The sequence below is a fragment of the Camarhynchus parvulus genome, chromosome 4, assembly GCF_901933205.1.
Source record: "Camarhynchus parvulus chromosome 4, STF_HiC, whole genome shotgun sequence".
Classification (NCBI taxonomy): Eukaryota; Metazoa; Chordata; class Aves; order Passeriformes; family Thraupidae; genus Camarhynchus; species Camarhynchus parvulus.
The window spans coordinates 71,806,898-71,830,946 of NC_044574.1; the positions used below are offsets into that span (position 1 = coordinate 71,806,898).

Genomic DNA, 24,049 nt, shown 5'->3' on the forward strand with positions numbered 1-24,049 from the left:
CTTACAAACCTGAATCATCTCTTAGTTTAACAGTCTGAGTCTAATTGTCTTTTGGCCTTTTTGGCTGACTTTGTTTTGGGAAATGTGAATTTCTGAGCTGATTCCTGGAAGTGACCAGAGAGCATTTTCCTTTTACAGGAATCTAATGAGTTGGGACTTGCTAGAGAGAGGATGGGGAATAGATTCAGTGTCCTGCTGGAATTTGAGGGAGAAGCAAAAGCTCTTCCATGGAGACATACTCCTTAGGGTGAGGGACGAAGGGAAGTGCTGGTTCGTAGAGAAAGGGCTGTGTCTGTGGGAATCTCACATGCATGTAGGTGTGTGGGTGTGTTTGAGTGTCTGCTTTAACTTAGAACTTCCAATCCAGGCTGAACTGAAACTCTTTTAGCTTCTCACTTGCTGACGAGTGGGCTTGTTGTTTTCTCTACCCTGGCAGAGTTTTGAAAACGTTGCTGACTGAACATCAGTATGAGGTTCAAATCCTGTTATATAAAGACTTGGAGTACCTTGATGGACTATTCCACGTATTCAGTCTGAAGATACAGTTTTGTTAATGAATGCTGAGATTTAGCATCCCACACATTCTTCTGTGTACTTTCTTTCCCCTGTAAGGTCCTTACCATGATTTCTGCCCCAACTGGAAAATGAGGATTATCATTTATATTTCTGCATCGCCTTAACTTAATTTCTATAGGAAATCAGTGATTCATGTAGAGATAGATCAGCATAAAAGTAATTGAAACCTTTTGTAACCTAGGAGACGGAGTTTTAGAGAGAACCTGATCTTGTAAACAGTATTGGGTGTTTTCAGTTGATGCAATTTGGCAGTTACTTGGCCACCTGTGTGGGATTATAGTACCTAAAATATAAATATACAGTAGATGTGGTCTAGTATTTTATTTATTTGCATTGATATTTATTATTATTGATTGTTTGCATTAATATTCTGCATGAGAATTAGCTTTGTGATGTGCTTAAGCAGAGGTGCCATATGAAGCACTGTATGTTCACTGAGCTGCAAGTCTGAGTTGCAGGAATAGTGCTGATGTTTGAAACAGATTAGAAGGTTTGTGCTTCTAAATTAAAATGGAGTTTAATTTCTTTGGCCTTCTATTTTGGGTCATTGTTCATTGGCAATATTTCTATTCTGTATATAAATGGAAAGCTGTAGAAGAAGAAAAGATTTTGCAATAGATGGATTTTTTTTTCTTCTGATTGATTATTTTAGTTTATTCATAAGCAATTGTTTTTTTACTTAACGTATTTTTTTAATTTAAAGACTTTTGGATAGGTAAGGAGTAGGCTTTTTGTTCTAAAAAGTCTGCAGGGTGACAGGTGTATATGGCTCCAAGGGATGCCTGTTAAAGGCTTTTCAGCCTGAGTCTTGTTTGGGGAGCAGAGGAACTCTTAGGTTTCTTCTTCATCAAAAAAGTGGTGCTAGCTTTACAAGTGAAACAATGGAAAATAAAGTAGTAACTTTGAGGGGGGAGGTTTGTGCTGTTACAAATTAAATATAGTTAGGTATGAGTTGTGCTTTGTCATGTAGAGTGGACTGCCTATGTGAGCAAAAAAACCCTTTTTTTTTTCTAAATTGTGTATATTTTTTCTTTCTTTTCAAATGTATCTTGTGCTTATTCCTTGCTTAGTTTGTATCTGGCTGGGGAGATCATCAGCATTTGTAATTTTTGTTAGCGTAACCTTGCCTGTACGAGGCCCAGTTACCCTGCATGAATCCAAACAAGTGTTTCCCTGAATGTGCAAGATTAGTTTAGTTTAAACCAGCTTCCTGCTATTGAAAAGCAGACTCATTGAGGTTGCCTGTTGCAGTATTGACGATGATTTCTTTCTTCAGTGCATATTAGATGGTCCTGTTTTCTTGCAGACCTCAGTGATTGTTGTAGCCTTCTAATGGATGGATTTTATTAAAATGTTGGGCCAAATTCTGTCTTTTGTTACAAAGCACTGATCTCACTGTTTGCTGATGCCCTATTGTGATGTAGAGATGCAGCATGCAAGAGATTTCATAGACATTGGAAGACTTTTGAGTATAAATTATGCAAATAACTTAAAATTATTTTGTGTTTCAGCAACGTCTGCCTAGCTGTTTAAGAGCAGTGGACTGTGAATCCAAGCCTTTGATATCCTGAGATTATCAGCATTAGTATCTTCAAGAGAGATAACAGCTCTCAAAGAATCTTCGGGGGATGCACCATGACATCAGTAGTGATTGACAATGGAGGCCCTGCCCTGGAGTTTGACAGCAATGAAATAAAAAATCAAGAGGTTAGAAAAATAAATAGCACTTATTTACTGTCAAACTTTTAAACCTTTTATCTTAATTTGAAAGAAAATTTTGCTATAAACTTGCTGTGAAAACAGATGAAATGGATCTGAGATTGTTGTGTAAGGAGGAAGAGTGCAGCCATTTTTCAAATACCTTTTAGTAGAAGAATTTGTTGTCACAGCAGTGGAATCAGGAAGTCTTGAAGTCTGTAGTACTACTGTAGACTGGGTTTACAAACTTATATTCTATACTAAGCTTGCTTTAAACATCTCAGGTGTGAGGTATAGAACAAGTTGAGCAGAACAATACACAGACCTCTTTTAAAGTTAGCCAGCACAGCATATTTTATTGTATTTTGCATTCTTATCAACAAATAATAAATATATTCTACTCTTCTGTAGCTTTTAATAAAGATCATCTGGCACGGTTCTACTTCTGCAGCACTAACTGATTATATATGCTTTTACAGACATTTTGGTCCTTAAATAAGTAGAGATGAGCATATAGGCTTTGAAGTAGTCAGTTCTTCTGTAATAATCTAGGCACTTAACCCAAAACACGTGTTTGAAAGACACAGGTCAGATGCAGGTACCTTGCAGTGCATAGTCAAAGCCTTTGTTACCTTTCATCAAGCAGAGGGAGGAGAAACACTTCCCACAGCTCAGTGTCTTCATTAGAAAGTGTGCTCTTTTCTAATATCTTAAGTTGTCTGGTGCTTTAAATTTTCCTTAAACTAAGGAAAACTTTGAGATTTAGAAAGTCCCCTCTAATGGCTGATAACTATCTGTTATTCTTTTAATCTCTTGCTTTGGAAGAAAATTTCCTTTAAAAATATTTGAAATTGTTATCATTATTTCATAAAGAATTTAAGAACATAAGAGGAAAACATTGACATAGAGTTCAATAGTGCAGTATTTAGAGCATTTTTTTCTTTTCTTTCCTTTTTTTTTCCTTTCTATAGGAAAATGAGCCTGTCTCTGAATTCCCAGCAGTGGTTGTGGAGCCAGTTCCTAGTGCCAGACTAGAACAGGGTTACGCTGCTCAGGTCCTGGTTTATGATGATGAGACTTACCTGATGCAAGATGTAGCAGAGGAACAAGAAATTGAGACTGAAACTGTGGAAACAGGTAGACTTACTTAATTCTTTTCTTCCATGAGGCTTTTGTACTTTTAGAAATCCCCAAGGAATGTGTCTATCCACAGGATGGAGGTCTTGACATGGGGTCACATCTCTTTCCTCTAAGCTTAGTTTTGCTCAGGCTTCATTGGTGACAGGATTACCTTGGCAGGTGAAAATGTCACGTTAGGTTCAGGATGCTGCATTGTAACTCTGTGTCTCCTTCCTCATGAGCAGGCAGATCTTCAGTTATATCTTTGCTATGTACTTATGCAGGGAGTTTACTAGAGAGCTAAACTTGGAGTTTTAAATATCAGCTGAGCCATGAAGTTGGTTGGAATTCAGTTTTACACTGTGTGTGAGCCACACAAGTGCAGGGCAGCTGGAAGTAGGTACTGTGTGGCTCTATTTACCCCATCTTCCAGCTCTTGTCCCTTCCTGTCGGTCCCTTCCTATCCTGCCTTTTTGGTGCAAGAGTTTGTTATTGCTGGTTTGGTTCCAGGAGTGGGTGGCTAGGGGGAATGGAGTTGAGCTGAGTTTCACCCTTTATGGGTGAAAAGCCTAATGCATTGAAATTAGCACATCTATCTATAAAATAACAAGTTAGGAATGAAGAAAGGAGTGGGGCTTTGCTGTGAAAGATTAACTGTTTAGATGAACTGAATCTTTCTGTACACCATCTCTCCAAAGAACATGATCAGGAAGTTTGCATTTTCTGAGAGGCACCAAAGTGTCTGCAGAAACAAAAGCTGTGCTGCTATAGCAGCCTAATAACCTCTGACTGCTGGGCTGTGATTCCTGCTCTCCTTCCCTCTTGCTCTCTTGTGTTGCTTCTCATACTTCTCTATGCTAATCTTGCAAGAAGAAAAATAGCAAGGAGACCCTTGACTGTTTTGTATTTTTGTTGAGTTAAATTTCTGCTGGATTAGCAGAGTGTTGGAGTAGGGAGCACATAGAGCTGCAACCAAAGGACAGGTCCTCTTGAGCACTCCACATGTAACTGGTGAGACCCGCTTGACTTTGGTAGCATCTGCTCCTATCCTGCAGCTGCCTTATTTAGAGCTGGAGTTTAAATTCATGATGTCAGGAAAGCAAAACAAAGGTGAGAGACCGTCCCAGCTGCTTAACTTGGCATCCCATTAAGGCTATATGCATTCCCATCAGATTAGGTAAGTTTCAGTGCAGATTTCTCAGTAAACAGTGCATGCAATTGCTCATACATCCTTCTCAAGTTGGATGTTATCCTGTAGCCCTGCAGCAAAAATCACAGGCATCAACTTCACAAGGTGAGCATGAGCTAGTGATGCAGGTTTTGGGACAATACTTACAATTCCAGTTTACTGAAATGTGTTTTGAAAGAAATATGCTAATTAGAAGTTCAACAAATAAATGTAAAGAGAAGTTATGAAATAATGTATTTCTTAAATTTAATTTCTGACTATGGTAATAAAACTTTTTGAGGATAAGGTAAGTGAGAAGTGAGAGTATTCTTCTCAAACTGAGTTTTACAACTTAAGTTTTTATTGGAAAACCTTAAAGAGCTTATACTTTGAATGTTTTTGTATTCAGAAGTTGTTTTTTAAACATTAAATATGCTGTTTCTAGTAAGATTTTTGTAGAAAAGTGGCTAAATTAATGGTTAACAGAACAGCTCTTTTAGGATGAAGAGCTGCTGCAAATGAACTCTTTATGTTTTTAAGCATAATTTTACGGCCATAACAAATGGAGTGAAATTACAGTTAAAAAATTGTCGCTCTTCTATAGGAATAGTTTTATGTAAGCTGCTGTTCAAAGAAGGGGACATGGGTGCTTCCAAGCCTTGATATTTGAAAGTATAGTCTTAAAATTTATAGGGCAGTTGATCTGATAATTTGGTGTCTGTGGCTGGAGATGGTCAGAGATGTGTCTTGACTGCATGTAGTTTGTTGGTGTTTTCTGTGTTGCTTTTGTTTTCACCGTTTGACATTAATATGTTCTTAAAAATTTAGTATGATAAGATAATGGTATATTTAAATCAGTTCAAATATTTATTTGTTTTAATAGTTTTGATCTAAGAATTAATAGGCAGCGAAAAGCCAATAAACAGTGGAGGAGAAATTAAAGTTAATGAGGATTTTAAAAACTATGAATGCACACCCATTCCTGCAGTCCATCTTTTAAGTATTATTTGTGTAGTGTATGCACTTATTAGTCCAGTGTGGTTTTCATGGTGTAATTACACATGACAATGAGTAGTGGTCCTTGCACAGAACTAATGTCCAGTGTTGGTGCAAGGAGTGCTTGGTTTAGGTTGTTCTGAGGGAGGCAGTCTTGTGGGGCATGTGTTGTGAGGACGTGTTCTGACACAGCCAGGAGTCTTTCTGAATTATTTCTCATACAGAGAGGTAAGATGGGCAGAGAGAAAGTATGAAAGCCCTGAGAAACACTCGTTTTGGGGATGCACCATTATTAGAAGTGAAATGCAGGACAGTGAATCTGAGTGTGCTGTTTTTAAATTTTAATTTTGTAGTAGAGATACTGGGCTGTGGGTGGGTAGCAATTTACTGTAGGGAAGAGGTGGGAACAGGTGCCATGGTAATTGTTAATGAGAAAGCAGGCCAAGGCAATAAAAAAGGTACCATGTTTAAAGAGCATTTTAAGGTGCTAATTTTTTGAAGTACATGCCTTTGTTATGCTAATGATCCCAATTTGATTTCTGTACATCTTATAAGAAAAAATCTATTATTGCTAAAGTAGTCTCAATAGATTCCACTTCATAAATGACAGAACTAAGTGCTACAAAAATTTTCATGTTATTTGATAAATGTATCATTGTTGCACCAAGAATGAGTGGACTTAATACCTTTTGTGGTTCTAGATTCTACAGACAGCATGGTAAATACTAAGACCCATCTTAAAGAATCCGTGGCATTACTTGAAAAGGCTCTCTTTTCACATAATACATCCCCCTTTGTCAGTATCTTTCCTGTTGGCCTTGGACCTGATTTTTTCTCTTTCTTGTGACAGTTCATTGGCAATTCCAGTGACTACTGATTTACGTGGTTTATAGCATTACAACACACATTCTAATAGCCTCGGGCTACTTTGCAGTTAATCTAAAGCTTCATAATTTATTAAAATATAGCATTATTCTGGCCTCCAGAGGTAGGGATTAGTACCCTGTGTGAAAAATGTTGTAGGGAAGCTGCTGTGGGAGAGTTTGCTTAGGACACTAAAGGGATGATTTATGCTGTTCACTAAATTGTTCTGCTTGTGGTTTGCTGTTCTATGAATGGATTTGAGACTGTGTGGACTATAAGGACAATCAGTGCTGAGCCAAGGGCAGAATCGGGGTCTGCAATTTGTTTTTAGTTAAAAAACTTCTCACATTTATGAAACCACAATTGAAATAAAATATGATCATTGTAAGTACTCACGAATTTTTAGTTAATTCTGGAATATGGGGGTTTTTGCCCCCCATCAGACTCCTTCCCACTAATCTATCTTGATTCGTGAATCAAGGATTCTGTAAAATTAAACTGTAAAATTGAACTGTAAAATTAATCCATTAACTACTGAAGTAAAACCCAAGTGTCTTTCAGCAAACAAGAAAAACTTAGTGGCTCATTGTTTTTATTCTAGAAAAATACGCCTATTTGCTTGGAATAGAAAAAGGAGTTTTCTAGAAAAAACAAAAGGTAGAAATCTGGGTCATTTCATGTGACCTTATGACATTCTTTGTGGAAGTATGAGCACTTTTTGTAATGATTGGAAGGGGAAATAAAATCATTAGATTGACAAAGTATTTAAATTTCTTTCTTTTTTTGTTTGATATTCTTGTGAGTGGTACCTTTAGATCATGGAGAACTGAGTTACAGCCTTAAAATTTTGTTTACTGCAACAGTGAACATGTTTGTGTCATAAAAGACACATCCTTCTTAACAAGTTTTTAAAAACACTCAAATTCTGCTTGCTTTCATTTCCTGCAGTTTTTTTTCCCTAAAAGTAATTAGCCCTTCAGTTTTAGGATTTATTCAACAAAACATTTGTAGTTTGCATAATACCAGAAGCTGCTTTCTTTAAAGAAGCAGTGTGTCTGAGGTTAACAATTGCTACAATTCGGTTTAGTTTGTCACCACACAGAATCTGTAACATAGATATAAGGGAGTAATCTAATTTTGGAATTTACCAGAGGAGCAGTATGGAAGGTAACAGAGTCATGGTCTGCAGATTTTCGACATGGAGGATGCCTACTCTTTTAGTTAACGAAGATATGTATTTAAGTATTGCCAGTGTAGACCCTGATTTAATTGTTTTAGTGACTCTAACATCTTGTATGAATAGTATTTTTCCCCTTATTTTTTATTAATCATCAAAGCACCAAGTACAAGTTTGGGATTTATTTTTTCATCACAGCTGTAAGATTAAAGAAGAAACAAAACTACTATTTTCAAGAAGCTGAAGTATCATTCAATTTGTGAACTGTCACCAGATTTTTAAATTTTATGTCCTGTCAGAAATCCTCCCTGTGGTAAAAGCTGAAAGTCTGTTTGGATTCTAAAACTCTTATTGCCACAGAGGGGTGGAAGATCTGCATGAAAAAAATGTGGATCTGAAAATGACCCTTTCCAGGATGGAAAAATATTGGGCTACAAAGACCAGGAAGTTCAGTTGAAACTATTGTGTAAATTGATAGCCATTCTTAAGGAGGGAGGATGTTGAATCAACAGGGAGTTTAGGCTTAATTCTCCCTGAATTAAAACAATGGATAAATAAAATACCTAGTTTAGGGAAACCATCTTCCTCAGAGGAAATTTCAGATTACTGGTTACACAGTTATCCCCATGGGAATCAGCCTTGCATCTCTATGTCCAGTCTTTAGTTACTGCCTGTCCTTCTTTCTGTCTTTATATGTCTTCCCTTATTATGATTAAAACTGCTTCCTTCTAAAGTCTCTTATAGAAATTCGAGCCTGTGAACTCTATGGTTTTTCAGATAAATTTCCCCAGTTAAATATAATCTACTAAGAACTTGGTATTAGATCTGGTTAGAATCTGACGTTTGCGATTATGGTACGTCTGTGTGAGGGATAGATAAAACAGTGTTAGAATTCATTCTGGCCAGACATTATTTGATTAAACTGCTTCTTAGAAAAAATGATGCACAGAGAACTCCATGATATCAGAATGGTAACTAATTACTTTATTGTAGTACATTATACTGTAACTATTTTACACTGTATTACACTAACAAGAACTATACTAAACTGAAGAAACTCATGACTGTCTGCTGACCAGACAGTTGACACAGTTTGAACATGATAGGCTAATTAACATAAATAATGTCCACCAGAATCCAATCAAGCGATCACCGTGGGCAAACAATCTTCCAACACATTCCACATGTTCAAAAACACAGGAGCAGCAAATGAGATAAGACTTGTTTTGATCATTCTTTTCTCTGCTTCTCTGCATTCAGAGGGTATGTGAATACCACACCTGGCTACTTGTTTACTTTTATTCTAGAACGAGCTAGGCTAGCCAAATTGGGTTCAGTTATGGCCAACTTTATCTGTGCAACTTCAGAGCAGCTGCAGCTGTGACAACTCCCCCTTTCTGTGTTAATAAATGCCAAGTGTTCTTTGTTATCCTCTGCAGGTGTTTTTTGCAGACAGGATGACAAAGACAGGATGAACCTAGTTCGAATAAGACTTTGTACCCAACTCACGGAGTCTAGTATCCTCCAGGCCATGATGTCTCCCATGTATCATTGGAGTTGTAACATTCACATGCAGGAGCTGTCAGGCGAGATCACCAGTAATACAATCTTTCAGGCTAGCGTGCTGCAGGTTCATTATTTAGAAGTTAAAAATTACAACTTAACACAACAAACAAGAAACAAGTCAAGTCAAAACCATTAAAAACACATATCCTTCTCCCACGGATGTCTCCCAAATATTTGGGTCTTTGAGTTCAAGTAGGGTGATGGGCAGATTGTCTTGCCATTGACAGTCTTCTGCCTCTGACAAGCTGTTGGCTTCCTAGGTTAGCTGGGAGTTGATTGAAAAGCATGAGAACATGACAATACAAGACTTCTCAGGGGGATACACACCCACTCGCCCTTTCTTTGTTTTAACAACTTAACAGGAACATAATTCAATCCTAACAAAACATGCACTTTTGAATGAAATTAACAAGGTGAAACAACTGCCTATAGGCTTTGCTATCACCCAGGGTCTGCCAAGGAGGCTTCTTTTCACAATGAGGACTTGAAGAGCCTTTTCCGAATAAGGCTCCCATGTCTACTTCAAAAGAAAGTGGTCCAGCTTCTGCAAAGCCAAATCAGCCAAAGTGACTGGCTTTCAATTTTAGCACAGAAACACCTCGGTCTGATGGCATACTTTTCCTGCCAGTCCAGGCCATAGCTTGGCCAGAGCTAAGACCCAGACTGGAAGGGCTTCCTGATCTCCAGCGACTCATCACTACACAGCTCCAGCTGAGGCTGCATAGTGCAGGGTGGTGTGAGTTCTTTTATGATACTGTCAGGGTCCCCTCTAGGGTTAATTGGATCAGGGGACCAGGGGCCATTTTCCGGTTCTCCTCCCACAGCTCTGGCAAACGTATGGTTATCCATTGGTGGCCGGCTCTCGCAGCCTCTCGGGTGCTGACCCTGGCACTGACTCACTCAGTGTTTCTCAGGCTTCCCCAGCCCTGGCTCTGCTGTGATATGGTGCTCCACAGTTCCAGGTTTCAGCAACTTTTTGCTGATGCTTCTGGGTTTTGGCACTTGCAGCTCTGCACTGGCACTGATGGTCTTCCAACCACCCCAGCAAGTTCGAAACAAGCCTCCAGGGCTTTATAATGTCCAAAGCATCCATAGTGACCTCCAGAGCCTGTTGCTCATGCTTTACTCTCTGTTTAGGTAAAAATAGGGTCCATCCCTTAGCAACTGGGTTTCCTTCCAGAGAAACACATGCCCCATATTTCTTGGTGCCATTTTTCTATAAATGGGGGTATTTACAAAGGGGGTCCAGACTTTGGTCAGCTCTTCACGCCTTGGTCAGCTCTCCACGCTGTGTTTGGGCAGCTTTTTTGCTGCAAGTGGCTCTCCATGCTTGCCCTCTGTCTCCTCCACTGTACGTGTGGATGGCCGTGTCAATCACGTCGGGTTTCAGCACTTATTATGTTAGGGTTGCAGTTTGGAGACAGGCACACGACTGAACGCACTGAGCTCATGCCACAACAGCTCCTGTTTATCCATGGATGCCCCCTTTTAGGGGGTTCAGAATTCCTGCACTTGAACAACCAGTTAGTCGGGGTCTCAGCACTGCCCAGCTCAGTGGCCAGTGATATGTCTGCATTCAGGGTTGAATGGCATTGGCTGGGGTTCCTTGTTTGAGTTCAAATCCAACTTATCATTGCCTCACCTGGGGACTGGTTTACTTTTGTTCTAGAAGGAACTAGACTAGCCACATTGGGTTCAGTTATGGCCACATTTATCTGTGCAGCTTCAGACCAGCTGCAGCTGCAACATTACTCAAAGAGCTAAGATGAAGCCTATTTGCTAGATAAACAAGATGAAACTTTGCTTGCTCTACTGCAAGAATTAGATGCCTCCTACACGTTAATGGGGTAAGAGTTTGTCTTTGGATGTCAACAAATTTTATTTTACACACCATGTTGCTACTGCTACTGCATCCATGTGAATCCTTATTTTGCCAAGAAATCCACTGCACTTTTTGTAGTTAAATGTTGATGACAGTGAGGCAAAATTATTCCCCTCCTATTGCACGTGCCATTGTGTAGTGCTTGGAGCACTTATGCCAAGGGTATATACATCTTTGTTTTCAGTAACATTCTTAATTCAGAAACAAAGTGCAACTGCAACTTAGATTTTATGTCATCTTTGTTGGTGTTTTCTTTTTGGAGAAATTAAGGAAAAGAGCTCTACAACTGCTCCATGGACAATAGTATTTTAACATCTTGATAACCGCCAGGTTGTGGTGTCCAGTTCTTTCTGGATTTCAGGTTTCTGCCTTGTAGCATTCAGTGCTCCATCCATACTGAAAGCATGCTGCAAGACCAACTATTTTGTAATAAAGTCTAATTTAACTACAGATTGCAGGCATAATTTTTATTTTCTGAGGCTGATGTGAGGCTAATTCAACAATTTGCTGGTGTGGGGCATTATGTGTTGGAATTCAGATGCACAGATGGATTCTCCTCCAAACTCCCTACTCCGCTTGCAGCTGGGAGAGCGAATTTGTAGGCTGTTACTTTGAAGACCCAGCCACAGCATTTTACTAATGTAAGCTGAAAAATTTGGGGGTTTTTACCTTGAAATTAGAATGCAATGGGGCATCCAAACCCATTGTGGTATGAGTGCACAAGAGTGTGTTTGTTGATCAAAAAGATAGTGAAAAACTATTGGCAGTAATAATTTTTAAAGGCGATCTGCATATTAAAAAGGAGATTGTAGTTGACAGCAAACTGTAGGATGAGAATAAAGCCGTGTTTGTTAAGGACATTTAGTCCTTAAAAACATGCAGTGGACTTATAGAATAGATGTTTGTTGTTATCAGAAATGCCTTAAGGACTTCAAAATGATGAATCTGGGACAGAGAAATTGCTCAAGTGTGGCATAGTTTATATGCCAGTCTATTACCAGTCTCAAATACTGTTAATTTTGTAAAATCATACAGAGTGCTATGCAAATACCTGACTTATTGTCTAATAGACTGCCCTGGAAAGAATTTCCTTATAAAGCAGGGAAGTGTAAATATTAATTGTTTGTGGGTTGGTAGTTTGTTTTTTTTTTCCAGACAGCTGAATTTTCTTACTCTGCATGCACAAGTAATAATGCTGAAATGTAGACCATTGCTATTTTGATTAAGTGTCTTTCAGTTTGTCAGAAGTAGTGCCAAATCCTGAGGATACAATTGTTTTTTCTGTTTGGAATCATTAATTGCTGTATGAATAGTGACATCAGGACCCAGAGTTCACTCAAAGGCACAGATTGTGACAGACTTTGGCTTCAGATGGTGTAGTCAAGAAAATGAGCTTGGCATAGTCATGGACCACTTTCCCCAATATTTCCCTGTATCTTCCAGGGACACTTTGTGGTTATTTTGTTATTTGGACATTTTCTACTGTCAAATCTACAGCGGATGGTAATGATTATGTTGATGTGCTGATAAAACAGATGGCTGCATCATCTTGTATGTTTTCTGGCATTTAACTGTTAAAAATGCTTCTTTCTATTGTTACCATTGCAATGCAGTAATAGCTATGAACAGTGATGGCCTGCTGTTGAAGGCAGCAGCTACTTCTATAATTTTTAGATCAGAATTTCTCTAGGATCCTGGGCAAAACTGACCTTTCTGTAACTTTAAAATTAGTAGATGATTTGGGCACTTGGGACAGGGCATGCCTGGACTTCTGAAATTACTTGCAGCTTTTTGAAGTGGTTGGTATTTCAGGATTATCTCTGTTATCATTTGCAATATCTTGTGCAGACTGCAGATCCTGCCCTCACACTGTGATAGGTTGACGCTGGCCAAATGCCAGTACATCCACAAAAATAATTTACTCATTTTCCTCCTTAAGCAGAGGAGAGGGAAAGAAAAGTCATGGGGTGAGATAAGGATTAGAACAAAAACACTTTAAGGGCAAAACAGCCTTAAAATTTTGAAAGGTATAAATAAAAAATTATTAACAGAATTTAAAGAGGATAATGAGAATTAAAAAGAAATGGTTAAAACACCTTCACCCTCCCCCCCGCCATTCTTTCCTTCCCACCGATAGCACAGGGAGACAAAACATAGGATTTTTAGTCAGTCTAAAAGTCTTTCTTCATTTCACTTAGGGAGAGGAGTTTCTTGCTATGCTGTGGGGTCTTTTCTACAGGAAACAGTTTTCTGTGAACTTTTCCAACGTGGTTTTAATTTTCACAGCAAACAGTTCGTCCGGAACCTGCTTGCAACGTGAAGTCCCTCCCACGGGCAAAGCAGTCTTCCCACAACTGCTTTTCATGGGCCATTTATCTTATGGGGTGCAGTTTTTAAGGATAAGTTGTTCCAGTATAAAAGCAAGGGTCTTTTTCCTCTGTTTCTGAAAGCAAGGGTTTTCTTTCTCTCTGTTCAAGCCTCTCACCCGGTCACAGCTTTTCAGCATCCACATGCTCCTACAGGAGTGCCTTTTTCTCACGGGCTGTGGGTGAATGCTGCATCCCAGCATGCACTCCATGAATTACAGGGAAACAGTTTGTTCTGTTGTAGTCCTCACCGCAGCTTGCAGAAGAATTTCAGCTCCGACGTCTGGGGCACCTCCTCCTCGCCCTCCCTCTTTTGCACCGACCTTCGTGTCACCGTGTTGTTCTCTTCGCGTGTCTTTACCTTTTCCTTTTCTCTGGGAGAGAATTGCTGTTGGTAGGTTTGTTTGTTCTCAAGTCCTGTCGGCTGAAATGGTTTCTCTAGAGCTCTGCAGCGCTGAAAGGTTGATCTTGTCCAGGCCCCGCAGCTGGGGAATCGCTCGCCGTGCTTCTCTCTGTGTTGGTCAGGTGCACAAGCCGCACTGGCTGCGGGCTCCGCTCCATGCCTGTTCTTCATGCGGGACGCTGAAAAAAGAAAAGCTGCTGCCGCTGCTGCTTTTGTCTTTCTGTCCGCAGCATGGCTGGTTGAAAGCTGCCAAGTAAATAAAGTCCATTGCGAGCCATGCCGAGACAACTGCGGCCGTGCGGCGCCACCCTGGTTGCGCAGCTGCTCACGGGCCCCGCTGCACGGCCCGGCGGCTGCACCGCGACAGAGGGCAGCGGCCGCTCTGGCCCAGCCCTTCTGAGAGCAGGGAGCAAGACAGCTTCCCGCGGTTTCTCGTTCTTAAATATGTTATCATAGAGGCCTTATCAGCTTTTTTCTAATTGGCTTAGCAGTGTGCTGATTCTCAGAGCCAGCCAGAGATTGGTTTTGCCAGGCACGGACGGAGCTGCTAGCAGCTCCTCACAGAGAACCACTTGCGTGGCTGACTTTTTCCCTCTCCACCTCAAATCAGTTAATGCCAAACCAGCACACAAACATGTCACAGACATCTTTTATGAAAAATCCTTTCCTTAGGATTTTTCCTCCTGAGAAGCTGAGAGGCCTCAGGAACAAAATGTAAACATTGATTATCTGCTGCTGGGGAATGCAACAGGTGGATCTGTGATTGGTCTCATGTGGTTGTTTCTAATTAATGGCCAATCATAGTCCAGCTGGCTCGGACTCTCTGTCCAAGACACATTGTTATCGTTCTTTCTTTTTCTATTCTTAGCTAGCCTTCTGAGGAAATCCTTTCCTCTATTCTTTTAGTACTGTTTTAATATAATATATATAATGAAATAATAAATCAAGCCTTCTGAAACATGGAGTCAGATCCTCGTCTCTTCCCTCATCCTCAGACCCCTGTGAACATGGTCACACAAACAGATTGCCATCTACCCTCCACTTACTTAAGCTAACTCAAACAACTCACCTCTGTAAGAATAAGCAAGTGCTTTATGATAATTGCCTTTTCCCAAGGTAGCTTTGTCTTACTAGAATACAACTGGAATCCTCTGGGGCTAAGAGTAATTAAATGCACACAGTTTTTCCTTTCTGGTTAATTATTTGCTGTCAGTGGAAGGAAAAGGTGCAGTTGGAAGGCTGTACTTTTAGCATTTCAAGCTACAATGCTTGTGGAGTAGTTTTCCAAGAGAAACTAGTCTGGTATCAGAGAATCTTTTCATCATATTTGTGGGAATTGTAGGAAACGCAACTTTGCAGAGGAGAATGTGGGAGTGGAGAATGGCAATTCCTCTATAAGGCCTGAATGCTCTGTTTGTTTTGAGAACTGTTCAAGGAGATGCTTAAGATAATTGATGATTCTATTCCAATCCAAGTCTGCAAATCTGATGAAACACACCAGTTTTTCATGTTTTGAATTTACATGTGCTGTTTTGGATGCAATTAGTCACATCCAGCTGCTTTTTAAAAATTTGTCTCTTGGTTTTTCAAAAGAATCAGAATGAGTTTTAACTAGTGTATATTGCAGAGAAGAAGTGATACATTTCCTTTATTGTGAACAAAGTTGTCCATATCCCTTCAACAGAAAGCATGAGCTGATAGATATTTTACTCCTGTCTTTGTACAAGAATGGAAATACAATTCACTTGTCTTGAAGTTATTTAAAGCTTATGACAAACAGAAATGTAGTAACTAGAAGCATAATTTTGAATGGTAACTTTCCAGCTTATTAAACGTTTTGACTGTTTTTTTTTTCCTGGCAGTTAGTAAATGTAGCATGAAGGTCTACCTGGCTATCTTAACAGCTGAACTTGCACGTTAAAAAATTACAATTAAGTTTAGTCTGTGTATAGTAACAGTAAAACCAAACAAAAACCAGTCAACAATAAACTAGGGTAAATAAACATGTTTCTGTCTGACCAAGAGTGATGCTGGTCCAGAATCTGTTCCTCTACTTTTTTTTTTTTACGTTTTTCATGCCAGAGAAATAAAATTTCTGCAATTTCCTGTGGCCCTGTTCCATTACAGTATTTCTTGCTTCAGTGGGCCACCCACTGAGTAGATTTTGTAGCCCTCTTTTTTAACCTAGAAAGGAGGCTTTAAAGAGATTAAAAAGTTAAATGCAGATTTACTTTTTTCCTGTTGACTTTTTTCCCCTGAAATAATAAGATTTTATTAGCATGACAAATCAATCAGCATTCATAAAATACTAGAAATAATATTACTTAAACAGATGAAACTGCAGGACTTTTGGAGAAAGCTGCATTCCTCCTTAAAGACAGTGTTATGCTTTAATTCTAATATAGATAAGGTATGCACAGGTCACTTCATAATTTGTAGTGGCTTTTTGCATATTAATCTTGAAAGTGCACAGGCTCAGATTATTTTCATTTCCAAGTGATTGGAATCCCTTGGGCATACAGTGATGTTCTCTCTTGTGTATGATCAGAGAGAGGGAAGAACCAGAGCGCTTGTGTGCAGCTGTTCAAGTCCATTTCATGTGCACTGGCAAACGTTGTGCTAAGTCCGTGCTTGCAGTAGTAAATAAATGCTGCTTAAGAAACTGGTGTTAAACCAAGAACTTCATGCTCAATACTTTTTGGCTCTTTTTTTCATTTTGGACCTATGAGGTTTGTCAGAAGTTACACAGTGCCCATTACTTGCATGCACTTATTCAAGGAGTCCACACATCTCAGGCAAAACTTTATTGGGTATGAGTCAAACACTTCAGTTTTTGACTGAAAGCTGCCATCAGTAAACAACCCTCACTGAACTATACAGCAATCAAAAAAGGAAAAAACTATGAGTGCACCTTTTCTGAAGTATGGTAGTGTGAATTCCTGTTGACATGGGTGTGGATCTTCAAAGGCATTTAGCATCTCAGTACAGCCTTTGATCTGGATCTAAACAGACAAACTTTTAAACTGTATTTTATTGCTTGGAGTGTGGGTAAATTATAGTTTTTAACAACAGGAGGTACACGCAAGTGTACAAAGTGACAGGACTAGAGGGTTATTCCAGTACACTCTACGTAAGCTGAAGCTATGGTGTTGCTAAACTACACCATGTAAAGCTTCCACTTCAATCTCAGGATGTTCTAATGAATGACTACTAAATTTTATTGCACATATAAGTGTGTGCCTGCCTAAAATGCCTTTTCTTGTCCTTGGGCTTGTCTCCACTAGGAAAATTTCTGCTGGAGAATACAGCAGAGTCCCCTAGTGGAAATATGCTGATGGGAGGAATTCTTGTTGGCACTGCTGTTCCACCTCTCTGAATAACAAAAGCTGACAGGAGCACTCTGCTGTTGGCAAAGCTGGATCTGAATGAGAGCTTTTTGCCCTCACAGCTGGCTAGGTGCCTTTTTTGTCTGTGCTTCTGGCTGTGGAAGAATCTTGACGGGCAAAATTTTAGCACAGACCTATCCTTAGATATCATGGCCTCTCGTGAATGTGAGAGTGAATGATGTTGCTTGCAGGTCTTGCTCTTTATCTGATGAGGCACTGAACAAATTTAACTCCTTAAACCCAGGAATAGATGAGTGCTATCTACAAAATGCCTGATTTTTTATTTGCATATGATAAACATTATCTATAAATATCTATAATTATATAATATAGATAATAATAATAATTATATAATATAGATATAATTATATAATATAGATATAATTATCTATAAATATCTATAAATACAGTCATGAAAATGTATCCCTGTAATGTCTTGAGAGTTGTAGTGGAGGAATAGTATTTGTCAAGAGTTTGAAGCACTGAATTTACCAGCTGGAGTTGATTTTTGCTGGACACTATTTTGTGATTTCGGTGCTGGGGAAAATTGTTTCTAAATTGTTCCTTCTGCTCTAGGTCCTAGGACTACTGAAACTTGAGAAGGGAAACTTGAGATTGTGTTGTCAGATTGCAGCTGGATCCTTTCACCTTCTTTTAATGGAGCTGTGAAGATGATGTGGTGAAGATGATGTGTTCAAGGAAGGCTCTGTAGGCAGTGGGTGTTTGCGAGATCCTTGACTTAACATTGTAGGCCTACTCAGGTGTGTGGTTTAATGAAGGAATTCCTGTGTGTAATTTCCATGCCTAGCTCTGTGTGAGACATACTTGGCTTTTCTTGGTACAGCTGCTCTTTGTATGCAGCTCTGAAGTTTTACCCTGGGAGTAATTAGTGCATGGACTGGGTAGGAAGTGTGGAGAGTGTCTTCTCCTGACGGGTGCCTCTGTCCAGGGGCCTGGCAGGTAATGCTGTGGCCTTACTGACACAGGTGTTCTTCAGGGGAGAGAGGATGCAACCCTAAAAAGTGGTGCTAGTGCTTTGGGGTTTTTTTAACTAAGAGAGCAATGAAACTTTTTTTCACCCCACAGATCTTTTCAGAGATGAAGGATGGATAGGACCTCTGGCTAACTGTTCCTCTAACGGAGATAGGGTGGATTGCAGGCACGGAGCTTTTCCGGCAAGTTGTTACTAATATAGGTGCCCCGGGGACTTGTCAAGGTGAAATCTTGTTAATGCGTCAGCGGTCACCTCGGTGACGACTGCCCGGGTTATACCGGTAGGCGGTTTGCCCCGGTCAGCGGGGCACGGAGGTGCGGACGGCCGAGGGCCGCGGAGAGATGGAGCGGAAGGCGTTGGTGGCGTGCGGGGCCGGCCGGGCTGCGCTGCGTCCTTGCCCTCGGGCGCCTCGGGAGCGGCGCGGGGAGGCGCTGCCCGTGCGGCGGGGCGGCCGGCGGGGGCCCGGCGGTTCCCGCCCGCGGCTGGCCCCGCGCTGCGGCGGGAGCCGGCGCGGCACTTCCTGTCTGGGGCGGGCAGCGGAAGGACCGCGCGCGCCGCCCCGCAGGAAGCGCTCCCGCCGCCGCGCCGTGGCGGTGAGCGCCCGCCCGCCCGCCTGCGGGAGCGCGCCTCGCCGCCGGCCGCTGCGCGCGCCCGCCCGTCAATGTGAAGCCGCTCCGGCAGCGTAAACATGGCGGCGTCCGTGCATGAGGGGCCCACGAACCAGCTCGACCTCCTCATTCGGGCCGGTGAGCTGCGCTGCGCCGGGCCGACGCGGGGCGGGAGCGGGGACGGGCCGGGGCGGGGGGGGGGGTGGAAGACGCGGCGCACGTCGCGCTCCGGCGGCGAGCGGGAGGCAGTGGAGGGCAATCAGGAAGTGATCACCTTGGTAGCGGCCGGCCCGCCGCACTCGCCTCCCGGCGCGGGCGGCACCGCCGGGAGTTGCGGCGGGGCGCACGGAGGAGTTTAGCGGGGTTTGGGAGGCTGGGGCGAGAACCAGGAAGTGCGCGGGGCTGTTGTCCTCCCGCCTTTCCCGGCCCTCTCCTCGCTCCGAGCGCTGCCGCCACGCTGTCTGAGCGGGCAGGCCGAGTGCCGCCGCGCACCGCACGCAGGGCCGCGGCCCGGTCTCCCCGGGCACCGCACCCCCGCGCGCGTCCCCCGCTATTGCGGTGCCTGCCCCCCGTGCCCTTTTAAACACGGCTCCGGCGGCGGGGCGGGAGGAGGCGCCGCCGGCAGGGCCGCGGCCCCACGTGTGCGACGCGGGGGCGGCGGCGCCCCCTCCCCACGCGCGCCGCGTAGCGGAAGCGGCGCGTTCCCCGGGGCCCCGCGCGGGGAGGCGGGGCGCCGGCCGCCAATCGGCGCGCGGCGGGCGCGGGAGTGGCGGCGCTGCAGGCGCGCGCGGCACCGGGGGAAGCCGGCTGTAAACACGGAAGTGGCCGCGCCGCCGCCGCACGTGGCCGCGCCTGCCTGCGGGCGCCCCCGACGGGCAGGGCAAGGGCGGGCGGCTGCGCCCTCCCGGGCCGAGGCTGCCCCGCGGGCAGCCCCGCAGCCGCGGCGAGAATTCCGTTCCCTGCCGCCGGCCCGTGCAGGTGCCGCGCTTTCTCTGGCCGCTCCCCCGCACCGCCAGACCTTGCAGCCGCCGGGCGCGGCCGCTGCCGGGACCTGGGCCGTTTACCCGAGGTGTAGCACTCGTTCGGGGTTGTGTTTTGAGTCCTGCGTGGTTTGGCCTCTTTCCGTTCTGTTGTATCTGTCTGACAACAGGATAGCCCGGTGATCGCCGGACTTGTCTTAAAGTGTGGTAAAGCCCTGGAAAACGAGCAAGGTTACGACTGACCCAAACCTCAAATGCAGTGTCAAGCATTCAGTTCTCCACCGAAGTTGTACTAGATTTCATTTTATTTTTGCCTTTACATCATGAATCTGAACTTCTAAAAGTAGTCCTTGGAACCGTAAGCAGTACAGTGTATGGCATTATAGGTAATGAAAATTGTGCAGTAGCTGCACACGAATTTTCAGAGAGAGTCAAGCTGTATACTGGCTTTGCATTGACATGGCAGTGGGCTTTCAGAGGCCTAAAGATAAATGCTCTGTCGTTTATCCTTTAGAAAGGACCAAGTCACATAATCGTCATCATTTATTTTACTTAATGTGGAAAAATACCCAGGGTTTTTTGGAGGAGGATGACCCACACCCCAGACATGGAAAAATACACTACAAAGCAGTGTAAAACTGTTCTGCTGCATAACAGAGTAGGTCCTAAGCATTTTGACACTTGGGTCTAGGATGGAGCAATAGCTTGACTTTGCCAGTAGAACAACTTTGATTTCTGCAGGTCTCACTGCTGCAGGTCTCAGTGAGTTGTTTTTTACTTTTGATTGTCCGTGAATAGAGAACGTTTAAGTACTTGGTCATTGTGTCAACACCTTCTTAAGTCACTGTAACTAGGTTGCTTGAGAGCGAGTCCTTAGATAAATAATAATGACCTTTGCATTGCTCTTTTTGATATCCTTTGTCATACTAATCTCATTAGCCCAACCAATTAATTCCTTTTTTCCATATTTGCGTAGCAGTGAGTGATACCTATGCATATCTAGTATTCCCATCATCATACTATCAAGATACCATATCTGTTTACTTAGTTTTGTATGCAGATATCACGTGGATTTAAGTGAGGAATTCTTTATCCTAAGGGATTATAATAATTATATGTTGCTTTTTCCCATGGCTGCTGCTTTCAGTGTTGACAAAACTTCAGTGTTTAATAACTGTGGGAAATAAGATGAACCAAAATTATTACTGCTTAGAGTTATCTTAATTGCCAGTTGTAAGAGCAACTCCAAAATGACTTTACAAAGATATGTTTTGGCTTTGTAGTTAATATTTCTGTCAATATTGGGCTGATAACATGGCTCACAGTGAAACAAGTGTTTTGAGATGGTTGCTCTCATCTTTGTTATTGATCTGTCTTTATGCAGTGGGTTAGGCATCATCCTTAAATTGTGTGCAGCTGAGAGTCTTGAACGGAGGCGGGCTTAGGGAAATATTGAAAAACCCAAGAAACTGGTTTTTGGTTTCTGAATAAATGTCTGCCATGAAACAAGCAGTAAACTGAAGAATGCTTTCTTTTCCAAGTCAAGTTTTGCATACAGAAAGATTTCTGGGTATTACCTATAGAGGCAATTCAACTGCTTTTAATTAAGACGTTGTTTAAGCACTCTTACTAACTTCCACTGCTGTTTTTAAATGCTGAAATAAAACAAGCACATGAGCGCCAGTAAACTTTAATGAGGTTTGTTAGTGTATAGGTAGCCACTCTACTGCGTTCCATGCTTGGAATTGTGAATTCTTTAATAAAATGTTGCCTGATAGCATTAAAGGGTAAGCTATTGCAGGTGCTTCTGTAGTGCAGTGCAAAAGAATACCGTTTTGAAAATTTCAGTCCATTTCTTCAGTCTCATAAATTGCTTTCAATAATTTTGTTAGCCTTATGTTAAAAGGGGGGGACATTGTTACCAAATGAATAGGTTGCCAGTATTTTTTTCTGTAAATCCAAAGTACAGCCCTTTCAGACTTAATTACCAAGGTTAGTATTTTGTAACAGCTGTTGAGAACCTTGAATAATCTACTATACACACTGTTTGGGTAGAAAGTGGAGTTAGCAAACATTAGGCCAACAGTGAAGATAGGTATCAACTAGCCTACTTATCTATTTACACTTTATATCTGAATTTGTTTTTGAGATTTTTTTCTATAAATAGATCAAAATTTTTAAATTAAATATTTTAAAATCATGTGCCAAGGACTCAGATTCTTTAATAAAAGCAGTAAGATGAGATTTGATTTTAAAGAATGGAAGATAAGTGGTGGTCTTAGCTCTCGTGTTCTAGATCAGTAAATGGCAGTTCTCTTGTTACTCAGTTACAAAAGTGTGGAAAATTTACTTCCATCCACATAAACTACTTTGCTTCGTTTGGGCAAGTGACAGTTGTTTCTGAAATGATTGTATAATATAACAGACCTACACCTTGTATTGTTTACTGAAACAATACAGTCTGTTTTAGCTTTGGGGTCTTGAATATAGTTGATAGCATATTATAATAGAAATAGAATTGGGCATTTTTAGAGAAATGGGTGACACACTTCAGCCTTTGATTAGAACTGTGATACTTGTGTATCAAAGTCTTGGGAAGTTGTCTTTTTTTAATTGTGGACTCCTACTTGTTTTGTTTTCCTTTTCTCTCCATCTTTTTTTTGTGAGAACTGTTGAGCTACAAGTATAATTTCGTTGATGACACTTGGTCCAGTCATTTGCAAGAAGAGCTGCCTGTTTTTTTCTTGTCCCTTCTCAGAGAGAGCCTGTTCCCTCACTTCATCTTTTATGATGGGTTTTTTAGCTGTTTTTGGGCACCATGTCTTCTATCAGAGCACTCTGACATGCTGTCTTCTGTTAGACATTTTCTAGCATGTCAGAAAGATATTTTACATAAATTTGTGCTAGGATAGAAATTTCTCTTGTTTTCCTTCCCACTGTGTTGGTGCAGTAAACATTCCCTGTGAGGAAATGCAAACTCCTGATGTTCACTGGGTAAACAAATGCCTCTAAGGCTAAAAACCATGTACTGGGTAAAGGAGAATTAGTTAGCTGGGAAGACTTGAAACTTGGTAATAGGACTGAATTTAGTAAGTGTTTTAATAGCTGTCGTTTTGGCAATGTTAGATTACTTTGTTAACTGTCGTGATAGACAGACAGCATGTGTTGTTCAGCCAAAGCCAGAAGTGTTACTATTTTTTGCTTGATATTTTTTAGGTGACAGTCTTAGTGGAGTCCCAAGTAGCTCCCATGGGAAAAGCATTTGTGAAGTGTGTATTTTCCAAGTGTCAGAGGCTTTTGTGGAGTAGATAGTGCTGTTTATATTGGAAATTGAAGGGTTGCTTAGGGGAGAAGTTGAGTGGTTCCTTTGCTTTTCTGTTACAGTTCTGCAGTCCTAGTCCCTAATGCTGGTTGTATTTCCTTTTCCTCCACCCTGGTCCTTCAGCAGAATATCCTCGTGCTGGAAAAGTACATAGATGGCTTTCTGCTGTGTTTGTTGCCTGGCTCCTGCCCTCTGCTAAGTACCTCTTAGTTGTGGTGCAGTATCTAAACTGTTCTCTGTAGGAAAGCTTTGTATGCTTTTAAGCATTTAGGAGGTAGTGAATTCAATACCCTCTTAAAATGGAAATTTGTCATCTGAGTTTGAATTTCTTTACAAAAGTCCTTTATATGCTGAACCTAATGGCACAGAAACAGCTATCTGGTTGGAGAAGCTTTACTGACATGCTTTGAATCTTATTGCATGCATTAGAATAATATAACATATAACATATAAATACTGATTTGGACTTTCTAATTTCAGTAGTGTTGTAGAATTTACACATTTTTTATCAACTGTCTGAATATTGTTCCTGTATTCTGATGATCAGTGAAAATTTTTATCAGGTAGATGAGGGAAACTTAGTAATCAAATTCTGTGCAACTGAAACTTTTGTTTAGAAAGAGAAATGTTTAGTCAGAGGGTTTCCTGCTCCAGGAGGGCTGTTCTGTTACACTGCAGGGGGTCAGGACTTTGGGTATAACCAAACAGCCGCTTGGGAAGGAAACGCTTGGCCAAGCATGGGGAGCATCCAGGGTTTGCAGCTGGGGAAAGGGGCTCATGGTTATGGTTATCCAAGGACAGAGTGCAAAATAAAGACCCTTCTCCGATTTTCCTGTGCTCGTAGGTAAGGTTTTATTGTTCACAGCCTGGGGTGAAGCAGTGTTGGAATGTGAGCCTTAACAGGCATCTACTGTTCCAAAAGATAAAGCCCTCTAAATAGCATC

General features: G+C 41.7%; 1 protein-coding gene across 5 annotated transcripts in view; it reads left to right on the forward strand.

Moving 5' to 3' along the window:
• The window catches only part of ELF2 (E74 like ETS transcription factor 2), a 35,942-nt gene that overhangs the window by 3,038 nt on the left and 8,855 nt on the right, over nucleotides 1-24,049 (forward strand). For 2 of the 5 annotated variants that reach the window (XM_030947600.1, XM_030947601.1), the window contains exons 2-3: nucleotides 2,088-2,283; nucleotides 3,246-3,411. The exons of 1 other annotated variant lie outside the window; for it this stretch is intronic. In XM_030947600.1, coding sequence (XP_030803460.1) covers nucleotides 2,212-2,283; nucleotides 3,246-3,411 — 238 coding nt within the window. In that variant the 5' untranslated portion in view covers nucleotides 2,088-2,211. Of the gene's footprint in view, nucleotides 1-2,087; nucleotides 2,284-3,245; nucleotides 3,412-18,807; nucleotides 18,942-24,049 lie in introns of those variants that run through there. 2 more of the 5 variants (XM_030947603.1, XM_030947602.1) reach the window with 2 other exon arrangements.